Source organism: Camelus bactrianus, chromosome 3, assembly GCF_048773025.1.
Source record: "Camelus bactrianus isolate YW-2024 breed Bactrian camel chromosome 3, ASM4877302v1, whole genome shotgun sequence".
NCBI lineage: Eukaryota > Metazoa > Chordata > Mammalia > Artiodactyla > Camelidae > Camelus > Camelus bactrianus.
In genome coordinates, this window is record NC_133541.1 from 26,444,011 (window position 1) to 26,467,062 (window position 23,052).

The 23,052-nt window shown below is 37.7% G+C and overlaps 1 protein-coding gene across 5 annotated transcripts in view; it reads left to right on the forward strand.

The window, feature by feature from the left end:
- The window catches only part of SPEF2 (sperm flagellar 2), a 157,000-nt gene that overhangs the window by 78,174 nt on the left and 55,774 nt on the right, over positions 1–23,052 (forward strand). For 3 of the 5 annotated variants that reach the window (XM_074357011.1, XM_074356987.1, XM_074356997.1), the window contains exons 18-23: positions 2,429–2,599; positions 6,229–6,315; positions 12,443–12,591; positions 16,900–17,027; positions 17,111–17,249; positions 22,004–22,141. In XM_074357011.1, the coding sequence (XP_074213112.1) occupies positions 2,429–2,599; positions 6,229–6,315; positions 12,443–12,591; positions 16,900–17,027; positions 17,111–17,249; positions 22,004–22,141 (812 nt within the window). The remainder of the gene's footprint in view (positions 1–2,428; positions 2,600–6,228; positions 6,316–12,442; positions 12,592–16,899; positions 17,028–17,110; positions 17,250–22,003; positions 22,142–23,052) is intronic. The other 2 variants (XM_074357016.1, XM_074357008.1) reach the window with 1 other exon arrangement.

Genomic DNA, 23,052 nt, shown 5'->3' on the forward strand with positions numbered 1-23,052 from the left:
GTGAGGCTCTCAGGCAAAATAAAAACCAACCCATATATTATATAAGAGGCTTAACATGTTATTTGACAGTCAGAAATTAGGCTGAGAGGGGGGATGAAACCTCTCACAGCAACCTTAAAGTCTTGCCTGGAACACAAAACCAAACTGATTCTAAGCTGTAGCTTCAAATATCTGTAGATTAGAATCAGTGTTTTTGCCAGCTACTAGACTCACTTCAACATTTCCTAAAGATTTCACGTTCTAATCACTTATTCCATTAACAGACTTAACTGCTACTTATTTAAGATTTACATTCTAATCAGTTTACTATTTTAACAAATATTTTATCGTTAAAACAATAAACATTTACCTAGCCCAGAACTCTGTATTAAACATCTTAAGTTAAACAAAAAAATAAAAGGATGTGGTATTTCTGTATATGTTCTGCCAACAATGATCATAATATACTGTGAAGTGGGAAAAATCATGTTATATATAAAATAGTGCCTTGTTTTGTTTTTAAAAGTATGTCAATTATTAAATATATATGCACAGAAAAGAGGCTGGCAGTATATACTAATAAACAAAATTCAGTCCAGCAAATTTGAACCTCTAACCAGCATTTTTCAACAGCATCCTGTCTAACAACTGGGAGGGCTGTCTAAGGAACAGAACAAAATGGGAGGCTTTTATAAACAGAAGGATGGGGCAGGGACCTCATTAGCAAAAGGGAAAAAGGAGAGGTTATTTGGGGCCAGGACATCTTCTTTTTGAGGGGAAGGGAGCTGCAGGGGTCTTTGCCACACAGATTGCCTCTTCTTTTTCTAGGGTTGAGAGTATATAAAGAAGGGCCCACATGACAGATTACCTCCTTGGTGCTGACCAGAAAATTCCAAACTGGCTGATTAAGATTGCATTTCTGGGGAAGGTGGAAACTGCAGTAGAGGCAGGTAGTAAGTCAGATTTGGTATCCTGGGCTTTATTTAGCACAAGTGACACCATTTTTGGTCTGTTTTCTCTTTAACAATAACAATCATTGATGACAGAGGAAGGAAAAGGACAAAGAGGCTTAACAGGAAACTTCCCTTTCTGCTTATTTATCTAAATTGTTGGATTTTTAAAAAACAATAATTACGTATTACTTTTGTAATAAAAAAAACTTAATTTCCACCGGGAAAAAAAATGTCTAATAGAATGAAGCCTCCTTGGCTTGTTGGCTTGAAAAGAATAATCTGAGGGCAAAGGGAGTATGTATAAAAAGAAAGAGCCTTACAAGAGTGCAGGGAGTCATGGCTAGTGGTACAGTCGTAAAGTTGCGGCCATTTCCAGGCTGAAGGGCTGGGAAGTCAGGGAGGGCAGGGTGGGGTGTGCTATCAAGAATGAGCCTGGATCCTGAAAGGCAAAGGTAACAGGAGCCTAGACAACCAGGAACCAGCCATCCTCGGGCTGACTGTCTCCTCTGCCAGGAACACTCACTCCCCAAATCTCTTCCAGCCTTTGCTCAGTCACCTTCTCAGTGGGCCCCCACTGCTCAGCACTCTATTTAAAACTTTAAAAGCTGCCCCACAGCACTCCTAATCCCCCTGACTCTGTTCTATTTATTTTCTCTGTAGCACTTACTGCTTTCTAACTCCTCATGTAAATTAATTTATTTATCATGTTTATGGTTTGCCTCCCACCACTAAAATGCAAGCTCCACAAAGTAGTTATTTTTCTCTCTTTTGTTTCACTTTTGTATCTCTGGCAACCAGAATTATGCCTAGTGCTGTTATTATTATTATTATTAGTAGTAGTAGTAGTAGTAGTAGTAGTAGTAGTAGTAACAGTAATAATAATCATTTTACCTTATTGTTATAGCCCTTTCCTTCATGGCACAACTCAGATCCATAATTAGTTGCTGCATGAATGAATGAATTGCTAAGACTTAATTGAGTACTGAGCACCATTCTAAATGCTTTATATGTATTTACTCCTAGAAGCTGGTGCTGCGCATTTCTTTTCCTTTCTGTTTCCTCCCGACCCCCACTTCTTCTGTTACATTGATCTTAACCTTCTCTTTATGGTTTTTCACCTTGTTTTTTCCCTGGAAATTTTGACATAATTTTTTATTTTCCTATCCCACTACATTAGCTACTTCTAGATAATTAGTTTCACATTTGGTACCCCCTCAACAAGCCTTTCTATCTGCTATACACACACACACATCATCATCATCATCATCATCATCATCACCATCAGAGGCAGGGAAAAGAGTATCTCTAACCAGGCAGAAAAGACTTCATATCTTAGCTTTAAGGACTGGCTGATTTACGGGAGAGTCCCGAAACATGAATTTAGCCTTAATGCAGTAAGAGCAATTTTATATTAATTCAGCTTTTTCTTAGTTCAGTGAGAACTAGTAGTTATCTGGGGTTGCTAATAAAGGTCCATTTTTATCATCCTTTTGAAGTTAAAAAGAAATTAGAAGAAAAGGAAGCTATGAAAAAAGAAGTTTCCCCGGCTGAGGCTACATCTCCTACACCTTCCCTCCCTCCTCCTCCTGAACCAGAAAAAGAGAAGGAAGGCCATCCCCAGCATGAGCATTCCAAAACTCCTACTGCAAAAGGAAAGCCAGCATCAGGTGATTGACAGAATGATTTATAATCCTGTTTGCCAGGTTCTTATTTTCACTTAGAAAAGAATTATGCATTATAGTACTAGGCCATTTATCTAGATTCAGGCCTCAAGCAACTTCAGTCACATGGAACCAAGCTGTCTGCTCAGATGAAGTGGGAAAGTCGTAGTAGCTAAGAGCATGGCTGTCATCAAGCCCAGGTACTTGACTGTGTGGGAGGGAACGTGGAGTCCTCACGCCCAGATCTACTGATTAGAATGAGACTGCAGATGAGAGGAAGAAAGGCACAGAGAATAACCAGATCAAGAGGACAGACGTCTGTTTGCTGAAGGGTAGTGTTGAGTTTACGTCAAGAGTAAGACTAAAGAAAATGAGAATTAGCACAGCCACTTGTCCACAAGAATAAGGGAACAAATCAACAGCATTTACTGGAGACTAGAATTTACACATTAACTGTTCATCTTTCGTGCTGTGTGATTACAACTAGAAACAAGCACCTGACATCTTGGTAAACCTGTATATTTATAATATATGACATACAAGGGTGGAGTTTGTATAGAGAATATGTTAAGCTTAAATTCCTTCTAGATAAGGATCTAACTTCTTTCTAGATAAGGACCATTAAGTTAAGTAGTAGATGATATAATGACAAAAGTAAAATGCTCAACTGTTGAAATGGGTGACATTGGGAAAATGCCAGTATCACTTCCGTGCTGTGTATATGAAACAAGTGTGGCTCTAGTGTCTGGTTTTAGCTTTGTAAGTGGCTGACTGTGCCGTTACACAAATCTAGCCAGGTATTCTTGATACTGCGTCATGACTGAAACTCCATGATGTTTCATGGAGATTTGAGCTGTGTCTGATTTTTTCAATTAAATTTATTTCTATTAAACAGATAAATTTGTAAACTTTAACAACATATGTTATGGTCTATTCAAGACCATTGTATTCCATTAAAATGAGGCTTAACTAAAGGCATACATTTTAAAACAAATATTTTATCATATGAACAATAAAGCACAAAGGGATTAATTAAACATACATGCTTTTCTATTAAAAAAACAAGTCAGAGGTCTGAGGACAAATGGAAAATTTAAAAATGTTGTTTAGAACTGGGGAAGATATCACAGAGGCTCGAGGGAGCCTCATTTAACCTGTGACCATGGCCTCCCCTCCCTTTTCTCTCTTCGGCCTCACAACCAGGAGTATCTTTGTATTTGAGCCATTCCCTGAAACCAGTCTTTAGCATTTCTGGTTACAACACAGTTCAGTCTTTAAGTTTCTTAAGTTTGCTTGTGAATTTAAAATTGTATTCTCAAATACATTGCTTTGGAGGAATAATAAAGCTATTGTTGCTTCAAAGAGTGGTTGTATCTGTCTCTTTTTTCCACCAAGGGCAGGGCTAGTGCCTGATCTTTAAAAATGTATAGAAGGGTTAATCTCCAGGGGCCTAATTATAGCCTTCCAACTGCAACATATCATTGGAAGGAGACCTCGGTGCTAGTTGACATTAATGGGGCAATAGAGCAGACCACATTGACCTTTCAGCTCCAGGAAGCGTAGCTAAGCGATTTTAGGGAGGGAAGTTCCCAGCAGGTTTGCTTATTTTTATATAAATAATTTACAGTTTTTTTTTCAAAGAACACATTTTCAGAATTTGAAGACCTGAGGCTTCTGAACATGCCCAACTCAAACACCCAATTACAATCTTCTTTAAAAGTTGAGAAGAAAGAGAAATTATTTACTAAAGAGTCAGGGTGGAAATAGGGTAAAGAATGAACTATAGTACACTGAGTAGCAGCAGTCATTTTGTTCAAATATAGTTCTACATTGTATATGGTTCTGTTGACCTGAGACAAATAGGCTGCCAGATATTTCCCCAGCAAAGATGGGTTTATTCAGAATCAGCAGAGAATTATAATTCAGGGTCTGCAACCAGTGGTGAGCCATGTGCAAGTCCCCACATAGCAGGGAAGGAGAATGCTTTTATAGAGGGGAAAAGGAAGTTGGGAGGGTCAAAGTAAACAATGAGTCCATGGCTTTTCATTGGCTTAGTCCTTGCCAGGAAAGAAGAGGAGTCTTTCTTCCTCCTGTTGGGCAATGCTATCCTCTTAGGGCACGAGAGAGCCCCCTTCTGGCCTCCCGACTCTATTCAAGTGTCGTTTCTGTTCATTAATTTTTTACAGTTCTGCATTTTATATCTACTTCAAATGTACTTGAGATTAAATTTGAAAAACTTCACAATTATGTTCTGTTACACGGTTTATTATCAAGTCCACTATCAAGTGCCAGAATTTAATTTAAAACTTAAGTTCTCAGGGTGACAAAGTACAGTAGTGCTATCCATGCTGCTATTTAAGAAAATATTTTGAAATTTCAGAATATATTTTGGAAATAATTTTAAAAAATAGACAGAATTCGTGCTACCCCCAGTGGAAATTAGACTTACTCACAATACCTTTTAAGTTCAATGTCTTAAGTATCTGTTTTTACCTTCTTTTCTGTTGCCTTTTACTAAAGTTTAGAGCTAGTTAAAAAGTTGGTTACCTAAAGTATTGCTATTAAAGGAACTAATAGCTTATCTAGACTTTTTTTTTTATTAAACTTATTTCTTAAAAAAACAACTAATTCAAATGTTTGGATTTTATTCATTTATTTAGAGTTTGAATGTTTAAAAGTCCTTTTATAGAGGTTAACAAAGTTACAAGGTCAATCCTTCTTTCCTTCATTTGTCTTATTCCTGTGGAATCTTGGTTTTTGGATCTGAGATGTTTAAATGTAAGTGATATGAGTTATGCATTTGCACATTCTTATAACTATCACTTCTAAATACAAAGAATAGGTCAGACGGTCTATCCATCACAGGCATTTAAACTGCCCCATACGTGCATCCTTCCTTGCCCAGGACAAAGGGAGGAAGATGATTGAACTTGTTTGGTGGATTATGTGGGATGCAGTGATGTTTTTCAAAGAACTAACTATTATTTGGGACATCTTATTGACCTCCAGATCCTCAATTTTCCATCTCCCGCTTTCCAATATACTTTTGAAGTAGACTCTGGGGAATCCAACATAATAAGTACCCAAACCATCTTTTCCATTTCAAATTACAGTCAAAGCACAATGGAATGTAGGAGTCACAAGACAACCAAGTGTGGGGTCAAGAGATGTTCAATGTTGTGCCCTATCAGAACAATGTGGTTATTTATCTCTTCTTCAAGGTGTTTCAGCATCATTCTTTTTACAGGTCCAGTTGTCTTATTGTCTAAGGATCCTTCAGGTGAAATATATCCAAATAGAGCCATTTGCTTCAAATAGACTTGTGATTAACTTTTAAAACTCTGAAGCCATGTTGCACTAAAGAGTTTATCGTCAAATTCGCTACCAAACAATATTAAACTTAGGACTTAACTTCTCAGTGTGACAAAATAGAATGGTACTCTCAGGGCTGTCATTCAAAAAGTTTCAATCCATAGTCTGGTTTCAGATTAATTTTAACTCACAGTAAAGGCCTGAGCCATTTTATGCAGTTTGCAAATGTAACTGTGTGAGAAATAACATTTGATTGCTTAAAATCATAGCCAAGGCTACTGAAGAAAGTCGTCAATGTTATATATGTGTTGAATTTTGTTTAGAACCCTCGCATGGTAATCGAGAATCTCTTCAGGAAGGAAAAGGGAAGAAAAGTGAAACTTCACTCAAAAGAAAAGGTACAGATCAAGGTAGATATGATTAAGTATAATGCTGCATTTTGTAACTGTCTCAGTGAAAATAGCTAGATTTTTATACTAGTATATGTTGACTACTTTTCTCAGGCATTTGTAAACTGTAAGCCCTTGCCAAAAAAAAAAAAAAAAATAGAACCTCGGTCTTTCTGCATCCTGGCTCTTAGCAAAGGTCCTGCTGAGAAAAGTGATGCTTGCAGGGAGTAATTTACATAATGTCTAATATACAGAATAGCCATTCATCATAGATATTATAGGTATTACTCTCTTGCTAAGCTATGACATCAGAAAGCTACATATTGAAATATATTTTCTTGGGTCCCCCATGGAATTGCTTTCACTGATAAGCACTTTTAATATAAAGTTCTCAACATAGCAGAGGAAGTGAAACTTTCATTATACCTATAATAATCTGGCATATTACTTTTCTGAAGGGATAGTGTGCCTATTATATTGTTCCGTGGCCCCTATGTGAAATCCTAGGTGGGAAGTTTCATTCAGATTCAAGGGGCTGGAAAATCTTTCTTCCTCTGAGTGGCTAAATAGTTAGCACCTCGACATGATAGCACGTCCTGTTCTCTTTTGGCGTCTAGAAGTTCAGAGCCAAATTAGTGCCTCCGATCTTAGTATCTGTTCCAGGACCTGAATCTCGGAATCTGCTTTCTAATTCCTCTCCTGGTTTTGACCATCTACTTCAAGCTCTATTTCCTGACCCTAATTTCACTTATGTTTTTTTTCTATTTTATTTTAACCTTAGCTGTGAAATAAGGGGGATACATTTTTGTAAATACTTGACAGTTAGTAGAAGAAAATACCAGGCTCTGAAAAGCATATTAGATTGTATGTGGAAGCTGCGACAGCAGCCAATCGAAGACTGAAATGCAGCTATGGGCATGTGCAGTTGACTTTTTCCGGGATACGTACAAATGAGGTTGTCCTGAAGTATGCACCTTTGTTTAATTCTTCATTACAAATTGCTACTGCAGCAGCAGCCCAAGAGTATGCAATGTTCACAAAATGATGGGCTAAAAGGATCTTTATTTTGGCCTTTAAAGATGCTTAACCATGATTCTCAAAGAATCTCACCCTTCTCTGAATATATGACCTGATACGCTTATACAACTAGAGTCATTTGGTGAGTTAACACTGAGGTGAAAATTTCAGCTAAAGTTTTGGCTATAATTTATGCTCTGCTTCACCTCTCACCTGTTTATGAGTAGGAGAATAATTTTCACACTTACGTTATGCATCCCTTGCTGTCTTACCGTGATCAGTAAAGGCAAATGAAGGATCAGCATAGGGTAATCAAATGTAGGGATTCAATACACCTATGCATATTAGGTACCAAATCATCAAGTTAGACATAATAATGCACATGCTTTAAGAGCGTCCTTAGATAAAAGTATACACACTCAAACAAACCGTAAGCAAATTCAAGCTCAGCCAGTAAAATATATATATTCATTGGAGTCATGTAGTGATTTCAATTAAAGAAACCCAAGGACTTTCAAACATTGCTTTGCTGTTATTTTGCTATTGTGTTTCTATTTCTGTAAACACAATTTCTACCATGTTTCATGATATTTGAAATAGGTGAACTCTCAATCAAAATCTACAAATCTTTCTTTTACAGAGAAATACTATTGCTTTGGCATATATATGACAGAATTTCCTTCATTAAGAGGAAGTCTTCATGATTTTAATTCTTAATATTTTGAATTAATACCACTAGGGTGAATACTACTGATTGGTTATCTGTTTACCTCACAGGCTTTTTGATACCAGTTATATTGAAAGCACCTCATGTTTCGAGTAACCATCTCCTTTTTCCTTCCTTCAAACTTATTATTTCCTGCTGTTGGCGTCTTTGACTCATTTCTATTTTTTTCCTCTGCATATTAGATCAATCCCTACCCCCCCCAAATCTTGACACTGAAATGCTATGTGCAATTGTATTTGTGATGTTCTTAAAGCATTTCTTATTCTCTTCAAACATTTGCCATCATCCCGATTTATTCCTTCCTAAAATAAAGGCTTTTCAATTCTATGACCTTACCTAGGAGATGTTCATTAGGGGCTAAATGAAGAGTTTTCCTTAATCAACCAATTTCAGAAAATGCTGAGTTATACCAAATTAAAATGTTCTTAGTTACAGGAGATCCATATCTGTATCTGTCTCAATGTGTATCTGTAAGGCAGTGGGAGATCCACTATGCAACATCCCAGAACACCGTGGTTGCAGAATTCTCTCTTGGAAGAGTGTCCGCTGGGACTAGAGTTCTATGGCACAAATGTCTGGAAATTATGTCCTCTCCAGTTGTGCTGGCCTGCCCGTGTGTTTGTACTGCTACTGCACCAGGGCTTGCCTTCCGATTTGCCTTCTAGTTTAAGTGCTAGCAGGTCATTTAGCAATAAATGAAATGTCAGTGTTACAAACATCAGTGACATTTAATTGGAAGGACATGGAAGAACAGAGTGGGGAAAAGAGATGAAAGTGAAATGGAATTGAAATACCTAGATGCGTCTACTTAAGCAGTGACTATGTGCGGTCCTGGACCCCGCAGCATCTGCATCACCTGGGAACTTGTTAGAAATACAGATCCTTGGTCCCTCCCCAGACCTACTGAATCTGAAACTCCTGGAGGGGCCCAGCAATTTGGGTTTTAATAAGCCCTCTAGGGAATTCTGGTGATCGCTAAAGTTGAAGAACTACTATACTGGAGCCGCAGGCTTATTGCTGTATGGAATATCAGAAACAATCAGTTATTTCTAATGTGTTGTTTGTAATATGCCCTGTTCCCCAAAATATTTTAGTTGGATTACAATTTAGAAAACAACATGTATATAATGATACTTTGAAATAGAAATAAAAAGCCCTAAGATTTCCTAGGATTAAATTCTAAAATACATTTTTATTACCTGGGACCTTAAACAAAGGACAGTGTGTGGCATGTGGTACCAGGTACGTGGTCTTAATAGATTTTATAGCAAATGCAAAACACATTAGGTTTCACCTGAAAGTTGGTGCCACACATCAGAAAGTTGATGTTTAATTTACAGTCATGGTTCCGATAGTGAAGTTCAGCAATCTCCTTTTATAGTGTAATTCCTGATCATGATAATAAACTACGCCTTACAGAGTGCCTGCCATATGCCAGGAACTGTACAAGGTCATTTTAATATATAATCTCACTGAACCCTCACAATCACCTGTAACATAGAAATGACCATTTCCCACTTCAAAGATGAGGAAATTGAGAGTCAAAATAAACCAAGTAATGTTTTGTTAGGAACCATTAACTTAACTCCAAAGTTAACTTAGGGAGTTCCCAACGCTTATCACTGATTATAATTGTATTGAAATCAGATCCCATAAGGAATCCCAAATAACCAGCCCTCATTAGTTTATAGTTGTCCACATCCCGTATCTCCAGCTCCATAGAGAATAACAACATGAATTCTAGGACACTGAGGAGGGAAAACTTTCCTTTCGCAAGCTTTTCCAACATAGCTTCCCAATAACGATGTGAAGAGTAAGATGGTTCATGTTCCCTCCCTGGCTCCTTACCTAATGTGACCCCCTTCTCTTCCTGGCCTTGTTGCTTCAGAGCTAAAATTTCCATCTTACCCAGAGCATCCTGAGTCTGTACTGCAGTTGCCACTGCAGCCCAGGCAGCCATCAGCACTGTCTGTGAGCAACAGAATCATTTTTTGCTAAACCAAGGCAATAAGAAAGCCATTACTGTTAACCAATCTTCTAGCTTCTACCTAGTAAAGCTCTTAATTAAACCATATCCTACTAGGAAATATTTTACTACTGAGAGGTAATAATAATGCCTTTCTTTAAAAAAAAAAAAAAAGCATACTTTCTATATCTCTTCTCCTTCCTGCAATCTTCTCATCTCCCTGAGTAGTGCCAATTTAATTTGAAAATGTTCTAGTTTTCTTAATGTCCTCTTGAGTGGGTAATAGCTCAGTGCTAGAGGGCATGCTTAGGTTGCACAAGGTCCTGGGTTCAATCCCCTGTACCTCCACTAAAAATTTTTTTTAATTAAAAAAAAACAAACTGAAGAGTCTAATAAGAACCACTGCCCTGATACCTTTGCCATATACCTTAGTGTCCTCTCATCAATTGATAAGAAAGGTTATTCTTACCTTTACCGAGCTCCTACTGTGTTATACTCTGCTCAAACCTGTTGTTCTGTTTTTTCAACTTTGACCATTTCTTTGCAGATAACATGATTAAATAAATCCCATATCCTAAAATTGCATTTTTCTTTTTATTTTATTTTATTTGTATTTGTTCTTACTCCATGGGCTTCTGTGTGATACTATTAGGTTCCTATAACTGAAAAAAAAACTGCTAAAATCTACCTTTACCATGTGCTTAAGCATAGACTACACTCCATACCTTTCATGAGTGAAGAATGGCTACACTGAGGACTCCATAATCCAACTTCCAAGTGAAAACAAGTATCTCATTAGAAACTGAAGCCATCATATGGTTGCATGGGTGGTACTTAAAAAAGGAATGCCCCTTGTAACATTTCAGATGTTGATAGATTTTGTTCAAAAGTGGCGTTTATTTTCACTCACTGTGACAGAGATACATTTTTATTCATTTGAATCTTTTACCCTTTAGCATTTTTATTGTTAAAAATTAGATAAAAGTTAGGTGAAATCAAAACACCCTGGTCCAAAAATATTCCCTGGCTCTCTAAGTTTTCACTGAATGATCATGATATTTTAGAAAGAAACTTATTCCAGTCTCACATTTATAATTACAAAGTTCTTCTAAGGAATTCTCCTTACAGAAATTCATCTTCAAGTGACAATAGTGTTATCACTTTTCTTTCACCAGAGATCCAGGTCAGAGAATGAAAAAATCATCATATAGAAAAATATATCAAGTTAGGAACATTCCTGGTTATAGCCTGAACAAAGATGTTCTTAAATTTTTCTAATTAAAAAAAAATCTAGATACAACTTTAAACTTGTAGATAACAAGTACTGTTTTTAAATATATGAGGAGAAGTCACCTAAACTGTCCACAAGACGTAACTGACAACTTCCCCTCTATTTATAATCCATGTACTTTAACTAGAATAAAGGTGTAAGATGTATTTACTTTTCTAAATAGTATTATCATTAAGCAATACTCATTAAAGAATTATATTTTGGGGAAAGAAAGTGAGCAAATTCTATAGGCATCTATAAACTGTGTCTAAACTCTTAATAACTAATCAGAAAGTAAGTGGAATTAACTGAATGAATTTCTAAACTATGATAACTTTGATCCTTTAAGGAAGTATCGGTGCTTCCTGAGTTAAGGTGCTTTGATCAGACTCAAGGTCATTCAGACTATAACGTCCCATTTAACCAGTCTGGCTTCTCCTCCTGCTGTTCTCAGGAGGGTGGCACACACGCCCTTTCTGGATTCTGATCTGAAATTAAGGCTCTTTCTTTTCCTCCTCCTCTTATGCTTTCATTCAGCCAGACTTACAGCCCAGCAGTTGCCGTCATCCATACACTGTGACTGTAGCAAGAAATGTAATTTCCTACTCAGAAACCCTATGTCTCATCCAAGGAATATGAGAATATTCAGGGGCTACAATACCTTTTCTCTTCCTCCACATCCCCCACTGGCTCTGGCTGGCTCTTACATTAACGTCTTTTCTCCTGCTCTTCCCCTGGGTTTCAAGGAGCACCGAGAGCCTCCTGTCATAGCTACCCTCTTTCTCATTCAGGGTGAGCGTTTAATTTGCCAGCTTTTGCAATAGTAAATGAAATACATTCTTCTCTAGAGTCTTGTAAAAAAATTATGTGTTCATTGTGGAAGCAAGGACAGAAATGAGAATAAAATATGAAGTTGCTTTCCATAGCTAAGTGGACGAGAGATGTTGTGTTGCTTTTTTAAAAAATCTGCTAAGTGTATTTTAGTTGGTTAATTTGGGGGCTATATAAAATGAGAGTTTTTTAAAATTTTATTATTTTATAAGCTTCCCAAAGTTGCTTAAAAAGTAGTGAATTGCCTGAAGTCCAGGGCAATTTAGATTTATTCATCCACCAGAATCCAGCCCCATTCGTCTTCTTGTGATGGAATAATTTAATACGCACATTTAAGGTTCTCCTAGAGGAAAATCGCCAGGAGGGAAAGTACTGGTAAAGAAATCACTGGCTGACTCTGCAGATGTGTCACCTGCTCCCGTCGTGCCACCACCATCTAAGCCAGGATCAGAAGAGTGGGTGTATGTGAATGAACCAATTCCTGAGGTAAGACAGTTTCAATTCAAGCCAGTAGAATCTATTCTCCCTCCTCTTTATTATAGTAAGACTCACACTATTATTTGCACCATCCAAAGGGCCTTTCATGCCAGGTAAGATATATTTTCATCAAAAAGCCGAGATGTTCTTTTGAGAATACTCACTGAACCGCATCCCATTCATTCTCCCCTCCCTCGAGTTTCTGAGTCATGCTTTGAACCGCTGTTGAGTGCTGCAATCAGGGGAACAAATGGGTTCTCTGGAGATCAATTTTCTCCCCAAGAACAAGCAGAGATGCAGTTTCCTAGAAGAATGACTTCCTCAGAACACATATCCAACAAATTACAACCCTCCAACCATGTTCTCGTGCCCGCAACATAATGCCTTCAAATGAAGTTTAACCTCTGACTTCTTAGAAATAGAAGGAAAATTTTGAGTTAGTTCTAACTAAACTAATAAAAGAACAGAGAGCTATCTGGCCTGAGCTCCTTAAATGGGTACCCGAGTCCCAGGCAAGGAGATGCCCCAGGTGGGCCCTGGAAGCTCCATTCAATTCTTTGTTCTCTGACAGCTCAAAGCCCAGTTGCCACCTATGCAAATCTGGCTACTTTCATAGATACATCACCTTAGGCAAATCACACAGAACGGTCTTTCTTTTAAAACTTTTTAAAAGACTAAGAGATTTTAAAAGACTCAGTCCCCATCTTCCTAATTTCAGTCCTGCATGGTTTCTTACTCTTATGAACTCTTAGCCCTAACCATCCGCACCAGCATCTGAGATCCAATCGTGAATTGCAGTGATGGTGGTGTTGCTGCTATGATTGAGTTTCCTCTGGAAATGTCTTACTTATCTCCCCAATTAAAGTATAAACTCTTCAGAGGAGGGTAGGAACATGTGGAATAATTCACTGTTTTCAGAATCAAATACAGTGAAGAGTATATTAGAGATTCTTGATAGGGCTCTGATGAATGAATTAATTAGCATTGAGGGGGAAATTAGCACAGAAAATATTTGAAGATGAGAAGATTCAATGATATAACTGCAGATGGGTGTAATTAAGATCACTCAGTCAAATAGTAGCTACTTTGAAAAATAAGTACGTTCAAAAGCTGTCATAGAAGCGGGATACAGACGTGGTTGTTGGGAAGGAGATAAAATTAAAATCTTGCTTAGCAAGCGTTGGTGAGTGAGGGACAAATATATTGAAATCCAGTCCTTAGCTCCAAACCTTGAAGCCCTTGAGAGAAATAAACTCATAGAGGACAAGAGGGAAATAGAGGACATGAGTGAAAAATAAACAATGACACTGAGATAGGGCACCAGCTTCCATCATAGGTCTTCTAGCAGTCAGGATCCTGGCAGAAGACAAGTGATAATTTAAGGAGCGTTGAATAAAGTATGATATACATATGAATATAGATACATATATATGGAAATATAAATAAGGAAACTTACAAGGATTAGATTATCCCTCCTGCCAAACAAGGGGTAGCCAGGAGCTATTATGGCCCCTCGGCCTGAGGAGGTGAAGACAGGGAGCGGATGCCAGGACCTCAAGAACACCTGTGCATGGAGAGGACCATCTGCCAGGGCTGGGGTCTTCCCAGAGAGTCAGCCACTTACAGTGACCCGGAGCAGGAAAACACATAACCGGATTTCATGTACTTCCTGCTCTGGCGTCTTTTGCCCGGGAGGTGGTGGGCACAGGAGTTCATGTCAGGTAGCCTCTCAGGGCACTGAGCATGTTAGAGAATGAAGGATGGGAAACTGGTGTGGAGGGATGAAGGGAAGATATACAGCACGCACCTCTAGTTACCTAAGTGAAACCGTGTGGAGAACACCTTTTGCTATAAGCAGAGGTAGCCTAGAACCCGGAGACAGAGCAGGTCCCATGATCTCCTCCCTCTCCACTCTAAGCTTTTCACACACGAGCTGCAGTGCTTACCTGACAAGGGAGAGAAGACAGATGCCCAGTAAATTTGAATTTCAGAAAATCAATGAATTTAACTAGGCATCCTATACTTCATCTGGTAATCCTAGTCCTAGGCTTTCCAAGGACTCCAGATGTAACCCTCTCATGTCTGGCTCTCTCAGGTGGAGGCAGCAGCCAAGTTCAATGAGAGCCTAGGTCCTTCTCCCTTTACCAGTCACAAGGAAAGGTGCAGAGAAAACCAAGGAGGCAGTAGGAGTGAAAGGTCTTTGCTTTCCAGCTTCTGAAGTTTGGAGGATACTTGCTTTGGCTGCTGATCTCCTATTGTGCTCAGTCTTCTCCAATGAAGGGGGACTAATTGAAAAGGATAGGTTTGAACATCTAGTCACATCAAATAAATTCAAGTCCCCAGATTCAGAAAAGGTATATCCCAGAGACTGAAAGAACCTACATATTAACAATAACTCATAGGAATCACAGAGGATACAGAAGGATCTGGAAGACCAAGTGCAGGCAAATGCCTAAATATTTCGTAGAAGGTGGAGAGGATTTAGGAGCATACAAGACCAATGATCTAGACATTGATCCCTGACAAAATCTGGAAGAAAAGTACTAAACACATGTCTTCTGAGCATTTATAAAATACAAAATGATCACCCAATGCTCACACAGGTTCACTAACGATAAATCCTCCTGAATTGGCCTGTGTCTGTTCCTTGATAGCAAGGTTGGGTAGGTGGGTCAGGAAAGTACCATGAACATAGTATATCTTGAATTCAAAATAGTATTTCACAATTTCTTATGATGTTCTCGTAGAGAAATGAGAGCTGTGAGCAGGACGTTAATTCAATTAGGTCCATTCTTAGGTTGTAATTCTTCATACATTGAGTGTATTCATGACTTGAAGTCAACCAGGAGGGAGGATTCGCAGTGGGATTAATGATTATTTTAAATGGTCTTCTGCGCCACTCTGACTGCCACATATTTTAAGAGAGATCATGAAAAACTAGAAACCAGAGTGGGGAAGTAGGTAAGAAAAAGGTGTTAAAATAATGCCAGAGAAGCATTAAAGGAACTGTAAATGTTTAATTTAGATAAATGAATACCTGAAGTGTGGCTGAACATAGAATTGTAGTCCTTTAGAGCTAGATGGGCCATACAGTCTCCTGAAAATGTAACTGATGATAAAGTTGAGTTCAAGTGAGTCTACATACATCTCTATGAACATTGGTTGAGTCCCTGTTATTTGCAAATGCTGTACCAGATGCTGGGAATCCAATAGCAAGCAAGTTTCATCCAGAATCCCAGCTTACTTCTCCTCATAATGTTTTCAAATATTTAACAGGCTGTCATAAGGATACTGTATGAATGTAGCCTGTCCTTCTCCAAAGGGTACAGCTTAGGGCTTATAAGTAGAAACCACAAGAAAGCAGATTTCTGCTCAATATAAGAAGAATTCTCCACTAACACAAGTTGTGTGACACTGCAGGGAGTTGCTTCAAAACACTGTGCTCTCTGCATCAGTGAAGTCTGCAGAGAGACTGGGTAATCTGTCTCTGGATCTCTTGGCATTTCTCAGTTGTAGAGGAAATTAGTCCAGATGACCTCTAAGGTCCCCATGTGTGATTCCCTGAGTAAGTAAATGCACAACCAATCAGGGAATGATTCATACAGCAAGTTTATATTAAACACAATATATATTTTCAGTTTTCTTTCAATTTGGTTATTATTTTTGATTGTTGGTTTGCATCACTAAAGATAACATAAAAGAAACTTTCTGATTTTCATGGTCCACTTTACAAGGTAAAACCTCAAGGGGGAATTCAGAGAAATAACTCATCCTAACCCCAACATAAATCCTAGGTGTTCTCCAACTTAGGCAAAATGTAACATCCATGACCATTCAATTCATTCCTTCAAAAAATATTTCTTGAGTACCTACTCTGTCCCAGATACTGTGGTAATTATGGGGAAGACTGTGTAGTGTGAATAAGAGAAGCATTCTTCCTGGTTTTATGAGACTGCTATTTTAGAGGTGAGTAGAGACTCATAAGTAAGCAGTAACAATGAATGCCATCAATACTATAATGGGGAAATTCAGGGCGATATGGTAGAATTTCAGAACTTCAGAGGATGACCTTATAGACCTGTTAGATCAAGGATGGATTTCTTGAGAAATGATGTCTGGGCTGAGACAGGAAGAATGACTTGGAATGGGAATTAGCTGGGGGCAGGGAAGGAAGGAGGAGCAAGAAGTTTCACTGAGATGCTCTAAGTAGCTGCACTTGCATCTTGATCTTCTTGCTTAGTGGTGCCCTTTTGACTCAGTTATTCAGAAGAATTTTCACTTTGAATTTATGATTTTTTATGCTTTACCATTTGACAGGAAATACCTTCATTTTTAGTACCTTACTGGAACCTGATAGAAAATTCCTATATAAATTCCATCAAAACAGCACTCAGGCACCTGAGAGAAGACCAGCATATGGTGTTTGCTTACTTATATGATATCAGGTAAGTAAAGTTTCCAAAGTTATAATTTTATCGTTTACAGGTGTGCCATCTAAGTGCTATCTCGTTCTCCTCATGCCTTACAGAACAAGTTTCCAGGAGTTTCTAAGGCGTCCAGACCACAAGCAAGATTTTGTATCTCAGTGGCAAGCTGACTTCAACTCTCTTCCTGATGACCTGTGGGATGATGAGGAAATGAAGGCTGAACTACACCAAAGAGTGAATGTAAGGGAATCTGTCACACATAAGGGTCTCCATGCTCTCAAAGCTTGTACTGCAAAACCTGAATCCATTCCCTTTTTACTCTAATGAGATGTGAGGATAAGGAGGTAGATGGTTTGGACATTTATCTGCCAACTTTCAAGAGCAGTGGCTCTTCTGCACTTTGAATTCAGAATGAGAATACGGTGGCCAATGCTTGTGGAAGGAGGGGTCAAGGCCAGCAGCACTGGAGCATGCTGGGCATCAGTGTTGTAGACTTCTAACCGCTTTGTTGGATCATGTAAGTGTGTCCAAGCCTGGTATTAAGAGCATGCCTCTCTTGGATGCAGTTATATGGTTGGTTGATGTCAGGGAAAAGGGGAATGAGGGAACTTAAAGGAAAACCTAAAATGTTAAAAACGTTGTCTCTGTTGAGTGGATCCCTGGAGGGGACGTATTACATCTTACATATCTTTGTATCTCCAGCAAGTACAGCGCCTGGCACTTGTTAGACAGGTGGATTTCCATAAATCCACAAATGGAATATATATTACCCTGATGCTTTAGAAGAGTTCCTCTGATGTATAAGAAGCCTGATTTCAATCTCTGACATTTTGTCTTTCTTCTGTAGATTTACAGAGCCCCTTATCCTGTCATAGGAATTCTTTCCTTTGCCACTGCCTTAAGTATAGGCTACTGGTAGTCAAATCTGATTATAATCTCAGTATTTATTTGTACAACAAAAACCTGCCAAACTCTACCCCCGGCCCATTCATCTGCTCTATGAATATTTACTGAGCACCTATCATGGTCCTGGCACTGCGCAAGGGTCAGGGAACCCAGCAGGGGACAAAAAGTCTATGACCTCATGATATTTATGTTCTGGTGACCAGAAGACAAAGAATAAGCCATAAGCAGGTGAAGAATGAAGGCACAGCAAGGAAGAAAAGAACATCTATGTACCATTTTGTATACAGTGGTCATGGAAAGGCCCACTGAGAAGGTGATATTTGAGCAAACTCAGGACGGAAGTGATTAAATGAGCCACATAGATTTTGGGGGGAAGAGTGAACCAGGCATAAGGAAAAGGAAAGGCACTGACAGGTGAGGATGCTTGGTGTGTGTGAAGAACAGCAAAGAGGCCAGTGTGACTGGAGTGGAGTAAGTATGGGCCAGAGATGTTGGTGATGAAGTCAGAAAGATCTTAGGGGACCAGATTATCTAATGCCTTGGAGGTCATTGTTAGGATTTTGGTATTAATCTGAATGAGAGTTGAAGCCTTGGCTACTAGTTTTAAGAGTCTATCAGTAAACACAGCAGAAAGAGCAGTTGGGAAACCAGCTGAGAAGTGAAGTCATTATGGTGACTTGCATGAGCATGGTGCTGAAGGGTTTAACCCAAGAGGTATTGAATTAACAAATATCCTAGTAACCTGAAGTATTTTATCTGTTTTTAGACATTCCTCAAACAGTAATTAATAGCTATGCAAATCCTGAAACATATCTGCCTTTTCTCTTTCCTACCAGCCTTCCTGTAAACTCTTTCCTCATATCAATCAGGCAATTGCTAGTAAAATGAGAAGGTTTTGATTTATTTTTTATTTTTTTAACATTTTTTATTGATTTATAATCATTTTACAATGTTGTGTCAAATTCCAGTGTAGAGCACAATTTTTCAGTTATACATGAACATGTATATATTCATTGTCACATTTTTTCTCTGTGAGCTACCATAAGATCTTGTATATATTTCCCTGTGCTATACAGTATAATCTTGTTTATCTATTCTACAATTTTGAAATCCCAGTCTATCTCTTCTCACCCCCTGCCCCCTTGGCAACCACAAGTTTATATTCTATGTCTGTGAGTCTATTTCTGTTTTGTATTTATTGTAGATAAATTAGATATTTTAAAAAGCAAAATTTAAAATGACAAATCCATAATCCCATTGCCAATAGTTCACCATTTTTACTACCCTGGTACAATTATTTTTGTAAAAAAATGTGACTGCAATGTACCTATTGTTTTGTAACATTCTTATTCAACAATAGAACACATTTTCTTTCTCAATAAGATTCATCTACTTCATCATCCTTATGTCTAAAAGATATTTCAATAATAAATTATATCACAATTTAATAAACTTCTATTACTAGCCACCATTTTATTAACAAATATTTGTTGAGCTCCAAGTTATTATAAAGAGATATAGTAAAATTTCATCTAGCTAAATATTTGTCACATCCTTAATTATTGACTTGGGAAAAGTTTTTAGATAGTGGAAATTGCTGAATTTAAAGTTATGCTTACTTTTAAAACACACTAAAGATTGTAATTTTTTTTTAATTTGCAAATTAAAAAAATTTACACAATAAAACTTTCAAATATCATTTCAAGTAAGAGATTACCAGAATGCATCAAGTATTGGATTTTATCATTTTGTTAATTTTCTCCAATTTAATGGGCAAAGATATGGATATTTTCTAGGATCTCTTTATATATTAAGGGCATAAACCATCTGTTGGTCACATGTTACAAATATGTTCCTCATTTGATGTTTGCTTTATTTAAGGTGAGTTTTAATATGAAGAAAGCTTTTAATGTTTATGTAGATAAATATAGAAACTTTTTCTTTATAGTTTGTTTTTGTGGTCAGTTTAAAAGATATTTCTCCAAGACTATATACAAATATGCCACAATTTTTAATACTTTCACATTTTTAGTTTTATATTTTACTTTTGAATATTTAAATTGTTTGCTATTTTGTTAAGGATCTCATTTTATTTTTTCCAAAAAGTTAATCAATTGTATGAGTAGATTCTCAAATGTATCACATAAAGTTGCATATGATATATATTATACATAATATATATGGATTTATATATATGTAGATATCTATCTAATCTATTATTTAGTTATATATGATAGATGCAGTCCCCTTTGTCTTTTTTCTTGACCTATTATTAGACATTATAGAATTGAAATAAATATAATTTCAAAAAGAAGCTAGAACATAAGCCTGAGAAAAGGAAAAAGGGATTATTGGGGATAAAAGCAGAAATTGACAGCTTAGAAAGTTATAAACATTAAACGTAAACTATCAACCCAAGAATAGTCAAGGGAAAAGACTTTCCTTTAAATAGAGATTTTAATATATCCCATAGCTTTTGATTATAATATTTTATATATGATTACTTACCAAGTATTGTGTAATTGCAGTATTGATATCCTCACTGACCACGTAATTATTCAAAAGAATGTTTTGTTCCATTTCCAAGTGATCATTTTTGTTGTTAGTGCTTTAACCTTTGGCCTTTGCTTCTAATTCTGTTATATTGTTATCAGATAATTAAGTATTTAAAGTTTCATTGTAATTTATTTTAATTAATTCATTTTAGTAATATTTTACCTTTATTTTAATTTTTCAGTTGCCTAAAATGTGAAAAATGATTGTATATATTCCATGGATACTAGAAAATAGCAGATAGTCTAAATTTGGAAGGTCAGATCAACCTCGTTCATGATATTATAATGCTTTTAGCAGTGGATTCGCAGTAGAAGTAGGTAGTAGAGAAACTTTGAAGTTTAAAAAAATAAACCTGCCTTTGCTTCAGGCCCTACATCCAAACTCATTAGGTTAATAATGGGCCCTTATATCCCATTCATTTTTTACAGGGTCACAGTTAATTCTGATGGAAACAATTACTCTATTCTTTTTGTGGGGATTAGTGAGGTAATTAATATAAGGCACTTAACACATAGTAAATGTTCAATAAATTATTACAATTGTGAAAACTCTCAGATTTTATTAGACTGTATATATTTTATTGATGGGATATTTTATTTAAAAAGATATTGCTATGAATAAGGTGATAGTAGATTTCACTAATCGAGGAATTATTGTGTGCTAAATACCGTGTTCAGTGCTTTATATGCTCAAGCTAACTTATTCTATATAGCATATCCAAAAGTTAAGTAATAACCCCATTTTACAGATAAAGTCATTGAGCCCTAATACAGTGGTGCATAATACTCTAGACCACAAGCTCATATCCTGGATCCACCGCTCACTTATTGTGTAACTTTAGGAAAATAACCTCTCTGTGACATAGTCTCCTCATCTGCAAAAGGAAGATGATAATAGTACCTAAGGCTGTTGAGGCATTAAATGAATTGGCATAAGTACAGTGACTCAGATTCTGACACACCGATGCACGTAGAAAGGTATTATCATCATTATTGCTCAGGATCTGGTAAGTGGCAGAGCTAGGCTCTTTAAGACGTTTTCTTGCTGCCGACTCTATAGGACAAAGTTTATTTTCAGACAGTAATTGAGCTCAGACACCATTTCTTGGTGAACTTGTGTGATTCGTTAACAAGCCGATGCCCTTGGATTAAATAGGGCTGCGTATTTCTTCTACCAACAATACACCGGTTTCTCAAAAATTCCCTGAAAGGTCTTTTTCGACTAAGCGAATCTTGTGAGGAAGGATCGGAATACAGAAAACAGCCACCTGTGAGCAAAGAGCTGCTGGGGGTTTGTGGTGGACGTGGGCGACAGGGTAGTGAGCTGGTCTTAGGAAGTGAGAGCCTGACATAGAGCAGAAGAAAAATAAACACTTGTTGAGCAAAGTGAAAAATAAAATACATGAGTGCTTTAGGTCTAAGCTTTCTTCGGGAACATTTTTAAGACAGGCAAAGGATTTTAGTTTTATTACGCTGGTATATTCTGAGCTGTGATTCCAAATCAACATCACAGCGGTGTTGCTTTCTGGTCAGGATTTACGGGACCGCCTGTGGGACATCTGCGATGCCAGGAAGGAAGAGGCGGAGCAGGAGCGTCTGGACATCATTAACAAGAGCTGGTTACAGGACTCGATCGGAATAACAATGAACCATTTCTTCTCGCTGATGCAGGTAAGAGGGGCCGGTCCTGATGATACAGTCTCTTCCCTCCACAGCTACTTCCCTCGTACAACCACCCCTCTGGATGGATTCAGGGCTCATTTTACTCACAGCACTCTGCCCAGCCTGAGCAACAACTTACTAAGGAAGTTAGCTGAAATAAACCATTTTGGCCCTGGCCAAATAAGCACCAGTACTGGGAGAATCCCCAACAACAACTCACCGGCTGTTTCTGGGTGGCCCAGAGCTGTGGAAGGGACAACAGAGATGGTGTCTGTCTTGAATCGCTACCTCCCCAGCCTCTCACAGTGGACACCCCAAGTGGCCATAAAGCACAGATTCCTGAAAAACATTTGTGTCCAGATTGGAAAAACAGACCATTCATCAGAACAACCTAATTGACTGAATTGTTGTTGCTCATTAAATAATGAATTGCACTGGACAAGTTAAAGAGACCAACATTGATTTTATCCCAAGATACTGTCTACAATAGGAGAGAGAGCACAGACCAAGTCTGGAAACCCAGCTCTGCCAAGAGTAAAGGCTGAAGAGTTTTTAAGAGCTGCGGTAGGGTGGGGTGTTATAGGCAAACTGTGTTTCTTGATTGACGTCGCCTAAAGGAAAATAAACTTCCTCTCCTCTTCATGATACAAGGAGTGTTACGGCTCAGAGCAAGGCACCTTCCTAAGTTGGGCTCCTCTCCTCCCAGAGGACTGGCACATATGGGTGCTGTTTTTATTTCATATGCTTACATTTCAAAGAGATGGTTCCCAGGTCCTTTAAGAGATGGTTCTAGTTTCTAAAGACAGCAGGAAGATCTTGGAAAAAAGAAGACATCTCAAAGGGACAGAGAATGGACTTACAAAGACAAGTTTCCTAAAGTAAATACTTTAAGAAAAGGGAGAACAGAAGCCTGGAGTTAG